This window comes from Penicillium mononematosum (assembly GCF_028829835.1).
Source record: "Penicillium mononematosum strain IBT 11891 chromosome Unknown utg000005l:1.0-9366267.0:1.0-9372171.0, whole genome shotgun sequence".
NCBI lineage: Eukaryota > Fungi > Ascomycota > Eurotiomycetes > Eurotiales > Aspergillaceae > Penicillium > Penicillium mononematosum.
In genome coordinates this window covers 4560563-4573604 of record NW_026643275.1, presented here as the reverse complement: position 1 = coordinate 4573604, position 13042 = coordinate 4560563, and the positions used below count along the sequence as shown (strand labels likewise).

The window sequence follows — 13042 nt, the reverse complement described above, 5'->3', positions numbered from 1 at the left end:
TGTCGTCCATTTCCCCAGTTGCGGATCTATAGTAGGGGGGTTTTACTGTGGGAGTGGACACTGGCATGGAGAGATTGATGGTGATGAAGGGGTTGCTGATGTCTATCTTGCTCTTTCCTCTTCCTCCCTTCTCGTTCTTTGCATATTCTCTTTTTCTCTCTTGCTTTTTGCTTTTCTGTTCTTGTCCTTTTCTCAATACCCGGAGCACCACTCAGCTTTAACGTGATTGAATGAATGCTTCGCCTTCTGGCTACTTCTAATCTTTATGACAAGTAAGATTCTAGTATAGTCACAATGTACTAAATGCGAATAATGGCTACGAGTAAACAAAAGTTAGGAAATCTGCACATCTGTAGGAGACTAAGCAATTAATGTCTATGCATTCATTCAGCGAGTTCTCACTGTAGGGCACAAGAGGGAGAGATACACATGGCCAAAACACGTGCAATGTTTAACCAGGGCAGAACATATCTGAGGACAATAAGTGGTGAGGGTATTGAGCTGGGGTATAACTATCAGTCCCGTGGCGGACCGACGTGATTCCCGACGTTTATTCTGGTTGATAGAAAGAGGCTAGAACATGTGTGAAATCAGATCGTTCGTATGCATCGTGAGTAGGCTAGAAAGCGCAATGGTGTATGCGTGGAGCAACACGAGCAAAGCAAAAATGGAGGTAAACCGCCGCTGCGGACCAGACAAGCCATATGCTTTCAGGATTCAGATCCCTTCGTGTTGTCGTTTTTATCATTGTTATCTGACACTTCAATCATCGGGATAGACACGGGATGCTTGGTTGAATCGGAAGGTTCGTTTGCCTTATCCGGCTTGTCAACTTCGGTAGAGGAATCTGACGCGGGGCAGTCGGGTTCGTCACACGGAGAAGGCGACACGACAGTCCCGTCCAGCGAAGGAGATGGCTGAGCACCATCGCCAGTAACAACGCTCTCCTGAGAGCTATCTGCTGGACTCGGACTCGCCATGACAATTGCATCCAGTGAGTTCCGAATGGGGTAAGCCGAGTCGGAGTCATCGTGGCTAATGCTACTACGGTCTGAGACGGACAGAGAACTGCGCGAGGCCGCATTCGAGTATGATGCGGGGAGTCCGAGTGCCTCTGCGACTGCAGCCTCCTCGTCTGGCAGCTTCGAAGAGCTGCTATCGTTGCTGGCGCTGGCGCCGAATATCTGACTACCGCGCTGCTCGCTCATTTCCAGGATATGGTTGTAGCTACGCCGTGTCGGGTCTGCTCGGCGCTTTTTCTTCTTCTTTTCGCGCTTTGGTGAGGGTCGAACGACTATCACTGGGATTGGTGACTGCTGGAGGCAGTATTTAGAGACGGAGCCTGGGAGCAGACTGTGCACTCCTTTCAGGTTGCGTCCTCGTGTACCGACTACAAGCATTGCAGGCTCGTATATGCGGATCTAATGGATGTTAGATTGGTGGGAGGTAGTGATGAGATTCTTGGAAATGTTACCATGCGTTGAATGATGCTCTCAACCTTGCCCACAGCAAGTTCCAGAACTAAGCTGATGGCCTTCTCATCCTGGGTATTCTTCTGGATTACCTGCTCAAATAGCTTTTCTGCTTCCTCGCGGTACTTTCGCTCTTCGATTCCGACATCGCTGGCTATGCGTGAGTCCTTCTCCACCGCTCGCAGACAGACGATCTCGTCCCCGTCATCCACCAGCTCGTCAATGAGCCATTCGAGGGCGAACTCGGAGTAGTCGTTCTGGTCGGTTCCGCACAAAAAGGTCCTGCTGCGACGTGTGCTCTGATAGCCTTTGTGTTTGTAGTTCAATGTGAGGGAGAAATCGGTAGCATCGAAGTTGTCGAATGTGTCGAAAGAGACACCTCGCTCGTAGGTTCTATTATATATTAATAAACGCCGTTTCACACACAATCTTCGAGTAGAACGTACTTCGGTGGTGGTGGAGACGGCCCTCGGTTCAATAGGGTAGCTTTGTGTTCCCGTTCCTTTTCTTCCAATAATTCCCTCGTCGGGGTATCCCCATATGATAGCCGCTTTTCCTTGAAGCCCAACGAGCGACTGGGCAGCTGAGCCTCTGCGGCGCCGACGCTAAATTGGATCGATCTCCGTTTGCTTTTGGGCTTAGCCTCCGAAGGGCTGCGGGTGTGGCCGGACCCCGCGGGTGGGATCGTATGATCTTTCAATTCGGGTCGCTCTGCAGACTCAGATGAGGCTCTTGGAGAAGTCGGTGCAGACATTAAGAGGTTGATCTTCGATGATGCAAATGAGCAAGGGTGTAATGGGTCTGTTGGTTTTCGTGGGCCGTGTTGACGTAAAGCACGAGAGGTACCTAGGTAGTACGTATCAGCGGCCACGGGGTTGTTGAGGGTTCCACAGGACCAAGCGGGGATTTGGTATCATGTTTTGAGAGAGTTTTTGCAATAGAAACTAAGAAGGTTGATGGTCACGAGGCATGTTGCTCGAGCTGGAGAGGGACGGATGCAGCGAGGGGTCAGGATGGTCCAGGGCGATCACTTATCGATAGCGGCTGAGCTTAACTATGCTTATGTAATGTCAGGGGTGATTTGACACAACCCTATATGGAAAGCTTCATTTGCGTTTGAGTCCACATGAGGAAGAAGCTATTAGAATGCATTAGTCTCAATTTGTCTACTGGACTAAGATGGGAATGTTAAAACCGAAGGAATCCTACCTTCCAACTTGGGTAAGTAAGTATGTATTTACGTCTAATGAAGAAGCAAGGAATGGATCCGTTCACGAGACCAGAAATTAAGCAATGTAGCTGCTTCGATGGTCTAAGTGATTCGAACTACGGCGGCATTGATATAATTTTCGCTGTGCAGAAACAAAGGTTGTCTGAGAAGAGGAAGAACCTCAACCTACTATTGATGGGATATTAGGAATGCCGAGTCAAATATATGTTATATTCTAGCATCAATTTTTGAAGGGATAGTAATAGTACTCCGTAATAGTACATACTATACTCCGCACCCTACCGCGACATGTACCGTGTACTAAGCCACAATAAGACCTTGGAAGGACCCACGTAGTCAACTTCATATCTCAGGTCCAAGGCTGAGTACTCCGTCGGACACGGATACGGAGTAAACTGTCAGACGGAAAATGAATGCCAGATAGGGGATGATCTCTTGCAAGAAACCAAAAGCGCCGAACCAATAACATAACCGAAGTCAAGATCGCCCAACATCAAGCATACCCAAACACCTCAGCCCCCAGGATTTTCGCTAGCCCAATATGCATCCCGCCCTACCTTACATCGAACAAAGCCAAGGCATCCATTGGAAGCAAAAAGAAGCGAAAAAAATAATCCCCCTTCCATAACCCACTCTCCGCGGAGTGTCCGAACACATACGGAGTAAAGAATAAACTAGTAAACCCCTTCAGCTGACTATTAACTAGCCCTATGCCGACTTAGCCGCGATGATCTCATATCTCTCTGATCTATCTATCTTATCCGGCGGTGAAGACTATCGCGTGCTGGCGAGCTGCACTTCCATTTGGCTGAGAACGGATTCTGCGCTCGGGGATCTACAGGGTCACATGCGCGATTCTGCCGGTTTGAATGGAACTATTTACTGGACTATGGAGTGGAGTGGGAAATATTGATTTGATTTGAAATTTTTATTGGATTGTTTTTATGTGGAATATTTTTGTTTCGTGTATGTACGGAGTACATTGGGAGCACAATGTCTTCCCCTATGTTTCAACACTCCAATGCAGTCTCAACCTTTGTAGGGAGAGCTGAATATTGGGCTATCACAGATAGCCAGAGAAGAGAGGGGTATGTAGTAAATGTCCATATGACATCAAAATAATGGAATGTCCAAAATGGAGATTCGCCAAATGCGACCGAACCAAAAACGCCAGAAAATAGATGATGAGAGATGGGTAAATATAAACTCGCTCCAAAGATATCGTCATAAAAGCATCAGGGTATCACGTATATATCGCTGGATGATGGTACACAAGGCAGAGAGAGAGGTAGAGAGGTAGAGAGGTAGGAGATAGTTCGTAAGTGGATGTGAGGGATCGAGCTTAATCAATAAGCCTCGATGAGTGTCTGCTCTTGTGCACCAAAATACCCTTGCTCAAAGAGATGGGGTTGATCAGAGCCCGCCAAGGCAATAGCCGTCGTAGCAGGCTCCTTTTCATCGAATGCCTCCAGCGTAGGCTGGGGCGGGGAGGGCGGCGTCGCCTCGTCCTCGGACTCTCCATCTGAATCAGAAAGGAGCTCAGGCGGCGACTGTCGTGATGGTGAGCGAGTCAAGCTCAGCTCCTCCAGATCCTCCGCATCGTCGTACTCAAAGTCTGAATCTGTGTCGTCGTCATCCTCCTCCTCTAGCAGGTCCTCCTGCAAGGGAGCCACGGGTGATGGGGCGCGGCGACGGGGAGGAGTGTTGATGACGAATTCTGACTCGTCGTAGTCGGAGTCGTCGCTGTCGCTGAGTTCGGAGTCCAGATCAGATGCATCCTCCGCATCCCAGTCTTCCTCGGGCTCTTCGACTACAGTCGAAGCCCATTGGATGTGTTGACGAGAGGAAGAAGCAGAAGCCTTGGTGGCTCCGCTGACGGTCTGGTTGAACCAGCGTTCTTGTTCACGCTCGGCATCGGCGAGGTCGTACATCAGCGAGTCGAGGAGATTGGCGTGGCCAACGAGCAGGCGTAGGTCGTGGTCTGCCCGGGAAGCTTCACGAGTGAGCTTCTTCCGGGCAGTGTGGGCGAGATAGTATGTTTGAGTGATGCTCATTTTCTTTTGTTGGCGACGACGGAGGAGGGAATCGAAATAGGGGGAGGGTTTGGGAGGTATTAGAGGTGATAGAAGAAGAGTCCATGGTGGGCCAGAAGAGCTTTTGAAGGATTATTATGACTCTTTGGTGGTGACTCAATTAGGCGTCATCCAGTCACAGTGGATCGTCGTGGGCGGTGTGATATAAGGGATAAGAAGTTTGGAGTAGATCAACTTTGTTATACATAAAAGTATGAAAGTATAGATAGATCAAGTTTTTTTTTCCAGGAGGACAAGATCGATAGTGTAACGAGTTAGAAAGTAGAGTTATAACAATTCCAGGACCAGAGGTTTATATCTAATCTGACAAGGCAACGTTTTTCTTTTTTTTCCCTTTTTCCTTTTTTTTTTTAGTCCGATCGACCCGAAACGGACTTTACGGATGATGAGAGATCCACCGGAAATAAATGGAGAAAGGGTATACGCCGAGTCCGAATTATGAATAATGCACTGTTCGCTTCCAAGGTTCCTTCTTTCTAGATCTTCACCGCTACGTTACACATTGTGCTTTACATACAATATACATACCTAAGTACTTATATAGGTGCCTACAATATTAATAGTACATATGTACATATGTACTCTGTACTCTACTATTTCTCCTATTCAATTCAAAAATATCCAATTAAGATACGTGAGTCACTTAGAAAACTCGGATGACCAATCCGCCGTCCCGTAATCCATCGGAGGATAAAAAACCGATCGGAGTATCGGTCGCACTTGTTGCCGTTGATTTTTTATTTTATTTTATTTTTTTATTTCCTTAATTCCTAATTCCATTTCCTTTAACGGTTAGTCTGATTACTGATACAATCTTAAAGTTCTAATATCGAACCCTGGAACTCAAGTTTGGATTACATAGCATTTCGATTTCCAATCACCGCATGCCAAATCACATCATCTTTTATAATATTGTTATCTATGATAGCTTACAATTGCTTTGACATGTCAACGTGTCGGCATCCTATCTAGGTATCCAAGTTAAACATCCAATGAGTTGGCCTGTCAGCATGGAGGCTCTTGGAACCTTGGAGAAGCCAAGCCACATAGCCTCCGTATGCGTATTCAGTATTATGCAACACTACCCCTCGCCTGTACTCTCCCTAGAACGAGTACGACAGCTGCCCAGTCTTGGCAGGATTGACCGGCATTCCCCAGAAATTAGAGATTGACCAGGAATCCATGCATGAGTAGGCAGTGCTGTGGGGAACGAATAGCATGCGCAGATCCTCATGAGGCCATGAGGCAGCATAATTCCGATATCCCTAGATAAGACTCCTCCCTTAAAGATTTGCTCATCGCGCAGTTATACAGCGTTGCCTACAACGGACAATTGACGTTGTACGCTGTACATTCCACAGGTGACACACATTGGGCCATTGGCGGATCTCATTGGTGCCCACATGAAAATGTGCTCAAAACAGAGAGAGACAGCCTGACACTGCGCCCTGCAAGGAGGGGGATTCGTTGTTTCTCGCTTCATGATACAGGTACCATGTACAGTCCTTACTGCATACCTTGACCATGATAGCGTGTTTGGCGTACGTCAGTCTTTACAAGCCAAGAGGTCCTGTTTTTCAGATGTCATCCCTGGGGCTTCTTGGCGTGTTAGGTAAGATCCCTGCGGATATCGCCGAGATGAGCTAAGCAGTCAAAATGCCCACCTGGGCTGGGCAGGTGGTTCGCTCGCATGGCTTGCCGTTTCGAAACACCCGAGTCTCCACTTCGTAGCCCTACAGAGGATGCGAATACGAAATGTCTCAATTTTCATCTCTGCTGAATATTTTAATCTTTCAGTTTCTCGCACATTCGAAGATGTTCTATCGTACAATCTTCAATATTTCTTCCATCTTCCTTCGATTCCAACCCGATACGAAGATTACCCAATCAGGAAATTATGAGTCAACAGGTTGAGATCCAGCCACAGTCCAGAACAATTGAATTCAGGGTCTATGCTGTGGGGATCGGATATAATAATACAATAATCATCGGCCAACAGCGCCATGGCTGGTTGTCAACCACTTTATTAAACGCCCAATAACCGACATTGGATCCTCGGCCTTTCGCTGCTAATTTTCCGAGATCCACTGTTCTTGACAGGTATGACATCAAGGACTTGGGCTTCGCCGTTCTCTATCTGTTACCGTTGTCCGAGAGATAGACCTGGTTGATATCTAATAGAATGAATTACGAAAATACCTCTATAGATGGATTACCAATTGTCTAGCCGGTTGAGATGATGTGAATGACCACATATTGCATGACGAACTGAGATTGTGGAATACATAGATGAGAATCAATTACTTGGTAATCATAATTCATCCAAAATAGGCAGCGTGGTGTATCTGAGGCTGATAAATGTTCATGCATAGCTTATGCTATTCATTCCACATTAATAACCAGCATAATCATAAAACCATCCCACCTGACCATCTTCGAATGCTTCATACCTATTTAGGTAAAGTACCTCGCAAGATGACATTACATTATTCCTCCGACTCTCGGCGTTAAATCCATCCGCAAATTCAGTCAAAATCCGTATCCGAGTTCCGTGTCCGGGTGGATCGTGCACTGTGCACACTTTATGCCAATGATGTGCATCACTAACGCCGATTCACGTTAGCCTTGGAGCTCTAGCTTTATTCGCATGGTTTTATCGCTATCGCTCACGGATGATCGACACGTGCAAGAAAAACGAACGTGACTCGGTCCCGGAACTTCATTGCCGGTTCTCGTAACTGATTCTCCACTACGGAGTACGGAGTAGATCGAGGTTAGTTGCGGGTTCCTGGCTATGCGGCACATGTCCACGGGGCTGGTCGGATGAAATCGTCCGTGTTGATTCACTATCACACTTTTGTGATAGCTTGTGACTCATGATGATCCTGTTTGAGGCCTTTTCCCCTAGTCTGTGTTGTGTAAGTCGCGGATCCTGGCTGCGCCCACAGAGATTCAATACCTATCCAGGATGAGTTGGCTGCGAACATGTACCTCCTAGTTATCCAGTTATCTAATACATAATTTATAGATTGTGGCTCTGATCATCCTCAGCCTGCAAGCAATGAGCACTGCGTGTAGTTCGTCAGAATGGAAAAAGCAAGCGGCTGTCGGATACAAGCCAAAGCCGGGAGATGGATTCCAGGGCAAGATCGGCGCTTTGATCAATCTCTGGCCTCTTTGTCCCGCGAAGACTTGCTTATCCAATGACATATAATAGAAAATCCACGTGATATCGTCGATCTATAGCCATGTCACAGCATGTCACATCGTCTGGCACCGTCAACAACACAAAACATGTACAGACCACCCTATGGCTTCAAGAAAGATAATTAATTCATGCTTCATTAATCGCATTCATGTTAACAAACAGTTCATAGTCAAATGACGCCTTGGCACCAGACTCCAGCAAAACACATCCCTTCAAGATCAAGCAGCAAGACATATCCCATCAAGTCATCAGGTCATCTCAAGACATCTCAAGTTCATACGGAAGAACATTTCATTGCCAAGGTAGTCGACAAGATAGGCCGAATTGTCAGGGTCAGCCATACGAAGATCAGCATAAGCCAGCGCACGATCAATAGTCATCTCAATATCATGCAGGTCAGGGGCATAGCCATGGAAGCGAAGCTTATGAAGAACAGCCCTGATCCAGTTGACGCAGTTCTGCGGCGGGCAAGCACCCTTAATCGGCAACTGAACAGACTGAAGAAGGATCTTGATAGTCTCGGGACCGATTCCATCGTGGACTTCGCCAATTGCCATTCTGATGAGGAGGGAGTCACACGAGTCCGGATGGATGTTGGTCTTGACGCGGTAGGTCCATTGGAAGTCAGGGTTGAGGTCGCGCCGAAGAACCGGGTCTGGAGAGGATCCGTCAGTCACGTCGTAGGCGTACCAGCGGTCGTTCTTGAGATCCCAGACGAGGATGGCCCAGTGGTATGCGGAGAAGCCGAGGCGTCTTCGGTAGTCGCCGAGAGAAAGCTCGCCGCGGTGGTAGAGTGCCAGGAACAGTTGGTAGCTATCGGTGGGTGGGGAGTATGGGCTGATCTCGCGATCGAGGGGAGCATCGCTGATCTATATATGTATACTCTTGTTAATCACTCTTCTGAGCTTCAATTTCTAAGGATCAGACTCACAGGAAGGGCAATTGGATACATGGCCATGGTGCTTCAGGATTTGCATGGATGTGTGTGGTTGAGATGGGTCGAGGTTTTGTTTACATGCTTTTCTCCGGTCGAGCTCCTGAGCGGGAGCCCTCAGCAGCTTTTATTGCCTCTTCTACGCTACCGCCTGAATGTAATTTTCGAGGCAATTCAGTCGTTGGTGCCTGCCGAAGATGGTTACATGATACTAACAGCCTATTGATAACTAAGGCGACGAGGAACGGGGCTATTCGCAAGTTTATATCTCTAATTCATAGATATTTGAAGCTATACAGATCCCCGCGCACGGACCATCCTGGCGTTGAGTTCGAAGGCGGCCACCCTTCCCCTCGACTTTCAACCATAAAGGATCGAAGCTAAGCATAACTAATAGAAAATTAGATCAGATTAATAGATAATAGTAAAATGAGAGACAACTGAGAGGGATTGTATCAATCAAAAATGGCGATGGGTCTAGCTACCTACCTGGTGGACTAAGATGATAGCTGATACTTGGGGCACTTTGGCGCAAACACATAATAACTCTTAGAGACTGTATGTCTTCTGACTGACTTTGTTATTAGGAAGACGATAAATAACTTGTACTCTTTCTAGTGTTCTGGAATCATGCATATGGTGACATGTCTGTGTTTGGTGAACAAGTGCGACACAATCCAGTCGACCGAAAGCCGACAGGATTTGGAGGCTTTCTTACCCCTGAGGCCAGATAGACATAAAAGAGCCCCTGGCTAGTTAAGATGAAAGATATTTTGTTTGCTCTCTTTGTCCTAAAAATGAGACAATAATTCTGATGACCCGGGCGACTGTCCTTCCTCGGCGAGGGTGGGAGCCAGTTGTTCGCCGGCCGCAATCTAGAGGTAAGAGTGCAAGAAGCGTTGGAAAGCGCCAGGGGTGTTGCCGATGTCAGCGGCGAGCTGAAGGCAGTGACGTCCACGGGTGTTTCTTCCGTTGAAGGGCCAGAAAACCATCTCACGTTTATAGACATAAATATTGACATAAATATCAAAAATAACAACAAGAAGGGCAGTCTGGACATGACAATAATGAAGAATTCCCAGTATAACGGCTTCCCAGAGTAATTTGATACTTGGTATCTAGCAAGGTGATCAACACTCGTATGCAAATATGTTGCACAAACTCTCCCTTATTCATATCAAGGCAGAGACAAGAACAGCTCCTTCAACTTAGGATAGTTAGGTGTTCCCAATCCGGTAGCCGGATCCCATCTACATGGTATGTTAACAGTAAGCCCACAGCCATGTAGAAGATTGTACTCACCCTGGAATAGCACTAAAGCCGTCTGAGCCACATCCGAGATTGGTTCCATTGGTGATATCATTAAGAGCCTCCGGGTGAGCGTAAAGTACGGGATTCACGAAACCAACAGGTCCCTTGCCCTGGTCAAGACGTTCCTCATTGATCTGCAAAGAGAGCCATTAGCACAATAAACAAACCAATTCAAAGTTTTGCCTCAACTTACCAAATTAAGGACCGAAGCGAACAACGGTGACGCCAGGCTAGCCCCATAGTAGTGCGTAATCTTTCCGCCATTGTAAGCAGGGAACACGGCGCCATTAGCTGATACGTCAGGGTATCCACGACCAATACGGTTGTAGAGACCCTTTGTCTTGTTAAGATTGACTTCCATCTCAGAGTAGTACGGGTAAGTCAGCTTAGCCTTCTGGAAGTACTTCTCCACGGCTTTCTTCTGGTACGAAGGCTGCGGGAAGTAGTTGGAGAAACCGCCGGAGCTGGTGAAGTTTGCGGAATCACCACCCAAGTTAGCGGACATTACGCTCTCCGCATCCTTGACTGTTTGGTCGGCGTAGAGCATGGTGCCTCCGACGGAGGTCACGTAGGGGCAGTTCGAGGGGTATTGGGGGTTGAAGATCTTTGCCTCGGGTCCCAGACATCCGTTGGCGGCTCCATCATTGTGTAAGGAGGCGACGCCGTAGTCGCCAGAGGAGAACAGGATGGAATGGCCCTGCAGGCCGAGTTTCATGAATTCATTGCATTGGCGCTTGGTGTAGGCGATTGGAAGATCGGCTTCGGCTTGTCCGTAGGAGGCACTGATGACGGTGGTGGGCTTGTATACACCGCATTGAAGCTCGCCTGTTTTGTGTAAGTAATCAAATTAGTCTGGTTGATGGTAATGGTATGTTACCTTTATAGCCACCAGGACGCGGGTTGGGATAGACTGGATCGATATCTGGGTTGTTGCCCGTTTCACCGAACGCACTGTATGTGCAGTAAGACTGGGATAATTAGCAAGATGCGTTTGGTTTTCGGAAGAATATAACATACACCATCGAGAGCGTCAAGGAAAGTGTTGAACAGATTGGTGGTCTTTTCCTCTTCCGGTTCATAAGTTTGGTCATCAACCTGGTAAAGAGTTATAGACTGGGGGTAGATAAGCGAATAACTGACATCATTAGCAAAGAGCAGAGATTCCACTAGAGAAAAAGGGAATTGTACTTACGCCATGTCAATGTCAATATCCGCTTCACCAGCATTCAGCGGGCTATAATCAGGCACCGAAAAGTTCGCTCCATCGATCAAGGCAGGAATGGGATAAGTGCCCTGAGGAATCCAAGGAGCAAAGTGTTTGTAGTAGAGATCAAGATCTGACTTGGCAAAGTAGTCACCCTGCTCGTAGAGACCAAGCGAGTTGCCCTTTGCTGCCTTGGTGGCGTCTGGGATATCGTACAAGGCCTTGATGCAGGCCGGAGTCATGTCAGTTCCGCACCTCTGGAGATCCGCAGGAAGTGACTTCGCCTTTTCAGGAATAACGGCGGGTTTGACAGAGTTATAGGCTTCCACTGTGCCCTTGGAATGAGCCAAGTGCGACATCCGCTTTGCCTTGGTGTTCTTCTTGACGATGGGGCTGAGCTTGACTCCAGGAGTAATATAGTCAATGTGCGGTTGGATATGCTCGGGGACGTGATACCTAAACTGTTAATCAAAGACTCCAGAGTTTAGAAAGCAACAAGACTCACTCCCCGCAGCCAATCTTCATGCTAGAAGTGCTGGCATGCTCATGTTCATAGAACTCAGCCTTGAACAAGTCCTCCACCTCATGCGCATAGGCATCAAAAGCCAACCAGCCCTTGTTATCGGAGTGTACAATCCGGGACTCATGGATCCCAGAGGACTGAAGCCACCGACGAACAGAGTCAACGGAATCTTTTGAAGGAGCGAAAAGTTCATGGACTTCCTCCGCAGACCAGTACTGTCCATATTTGGCAGAGTTCGGGTCGGAACTACGCAAGTATCAGTGATCGGACGCATACCATGAACCACCCACACACAAAATCAACTTACACAGCCATGAGATACTCATCACCCTTCTCCAAATTATTCTGAGTAAGACCAATACGCACAGGCAGCACGGAATCACGCTTAATGCGCTCGCCTTTCACCCAATCCACATGCTCGCTTCGCTTTTCATGCAAGACATGCTTCACCGGTGCTGGGACAGCTCCAGAAAGAGCGACAATAGCCAGAGCGACACAAACCTGACGTACCAGCATCTCAAGAAACAATAGAGCTGTACTGATACCCGGCCATTCTGCTGGGACAGGGGAATTTCCCTCCTGCTATATACTCCATAGTACACGCGGGGACAGCTAATCACAATGGTATGATTGCAACCATAATTTCCCGCGCCTGCAATGTTGAAAAAGGCGCCAATTGTGTTTGGCAGGTCTGATTGGATATATTCCGTGGTATCTGCATGATGTTTGAGACACCAATTCGGGATTCGACGTCCGACACAAGAGATCAACATCTTTAGCCGGGACGTTTGGCTTCCAAAGGCACAGTTGACAAGGTCTGGTAGATATGAAGACGATAATTGCAATCTATGGGGCTTGTTCTGCCAATGTTTTGTGTCATTGCTTGGTTATTGCTTGGTTATGCTTGGTGTTTCAGTCTTATCTCAGGAGACGGGTGCCTGGTGAGTACCCCTGCAGCGGAGCTCCGACGGGGAAATCCATGTGACAACAGTTCATTTCAGGGAAACTAGGGAATTCAATTGAGAAGAGAACATGTTGAAGTCGTTCAGACTTTTAAGTCCTTGCG

At 47.6% G+C, this 13042-nt stretch overlaps 5 protein-coding genes across 5 annotated transcripts; 1 reads left to right on the top strand and 4 right to left on the bottom strand.

Moving 5' to 3' along the window:
* Positions 1-710: 710 nt before the first annotated feature.
* On the bottom strand, positions 711-2226 carry N7519_009883 (universal stress protein; the record flags this gene model as incomplete). The annotated part of the gene is made up of 3 exons (XM_057296656.1): positions 711-1421; positions 1475-1865; positions 1919-2226. 3 exons carry the CDS (start codon positions 2224-2226, stop codon positions 711-713), a joined length of 1410 nt encoding a protein of 469 aa, XP_057144538.1.
* A 1823-nt stretch (positions 2227-4049) lies between these two features.
* On the bottom strand, positions 4050-4757 carry N7519_009882 (uncharacterized protein; the record flags this gene model as incomplete). The annotated part of the gene is made up of 1 exon (XM_057296655.1): positions 4050-4757. The coding sequence occupies one exon, from the start codon at positions 4755-4757 to the stop codon at positions 4050-4052; it is 708 nt and encodes a 235-aa protein (XP_057144537.1).
* Positions 4758-7675: 2918 nt separating this feature from the next.
* N7519_009881 (uncharacterized protein) lies at positions 7676-8010 on the top strand (the record flags this gene model as incomplete). The annotated part of the gene is made up of 2 exons (XM_057296654.1): positions 7676-7714; positions 7825-8010. 2 exons carry the CDS (start codon positions 7676-7678, stop codon positions 8008-8010), a joined length of 225 nt encoding a protein of 74 aa, XP_057144536.1.
* Positions 8011-8252: 242 nt separating this feature from the next.
* N7519_009880 (uncharacterized protein) lies at positions 8253-8962 on the bottom strand (the record flags this gene model as incomplete). The annotated part of the gene is made up of 2 exons (XM_057296653.1): positions 8253-8873; positions 8936-8962. The coding sequence occupies 2 exons, from the start codon at positions 8960-8962 to the stop codon at positions 8253-8255; spliced, it is 648 nt and encodes a 215-aa protein (XP_057144535.1).
* Positions 8963-10115: 1153 nt separating this feature from the next.
* N7519_009879 (S53 family peptidase) lies at positions 10116-12492 on the bottom strand (the record flags this gene model as incomplete). Its single annotated transcript, XM_057296652.1, has 8 exons — positions 10116-10188; positions 10241-10383; positions 10443-11074; positions 11127-11217; positions 11267-11384; positions 11442-11909; positions 11959-12222; positions 12284-12492. 8 exons carry the CDS (start codon positions 12490-12492, stop codon positions 10116-10118), a joined length of 1998 nt encoding a protein of 665 aa, XP_057144534.1.
* Positions 12493-13042: the final 550 nt, after the last annotated feature.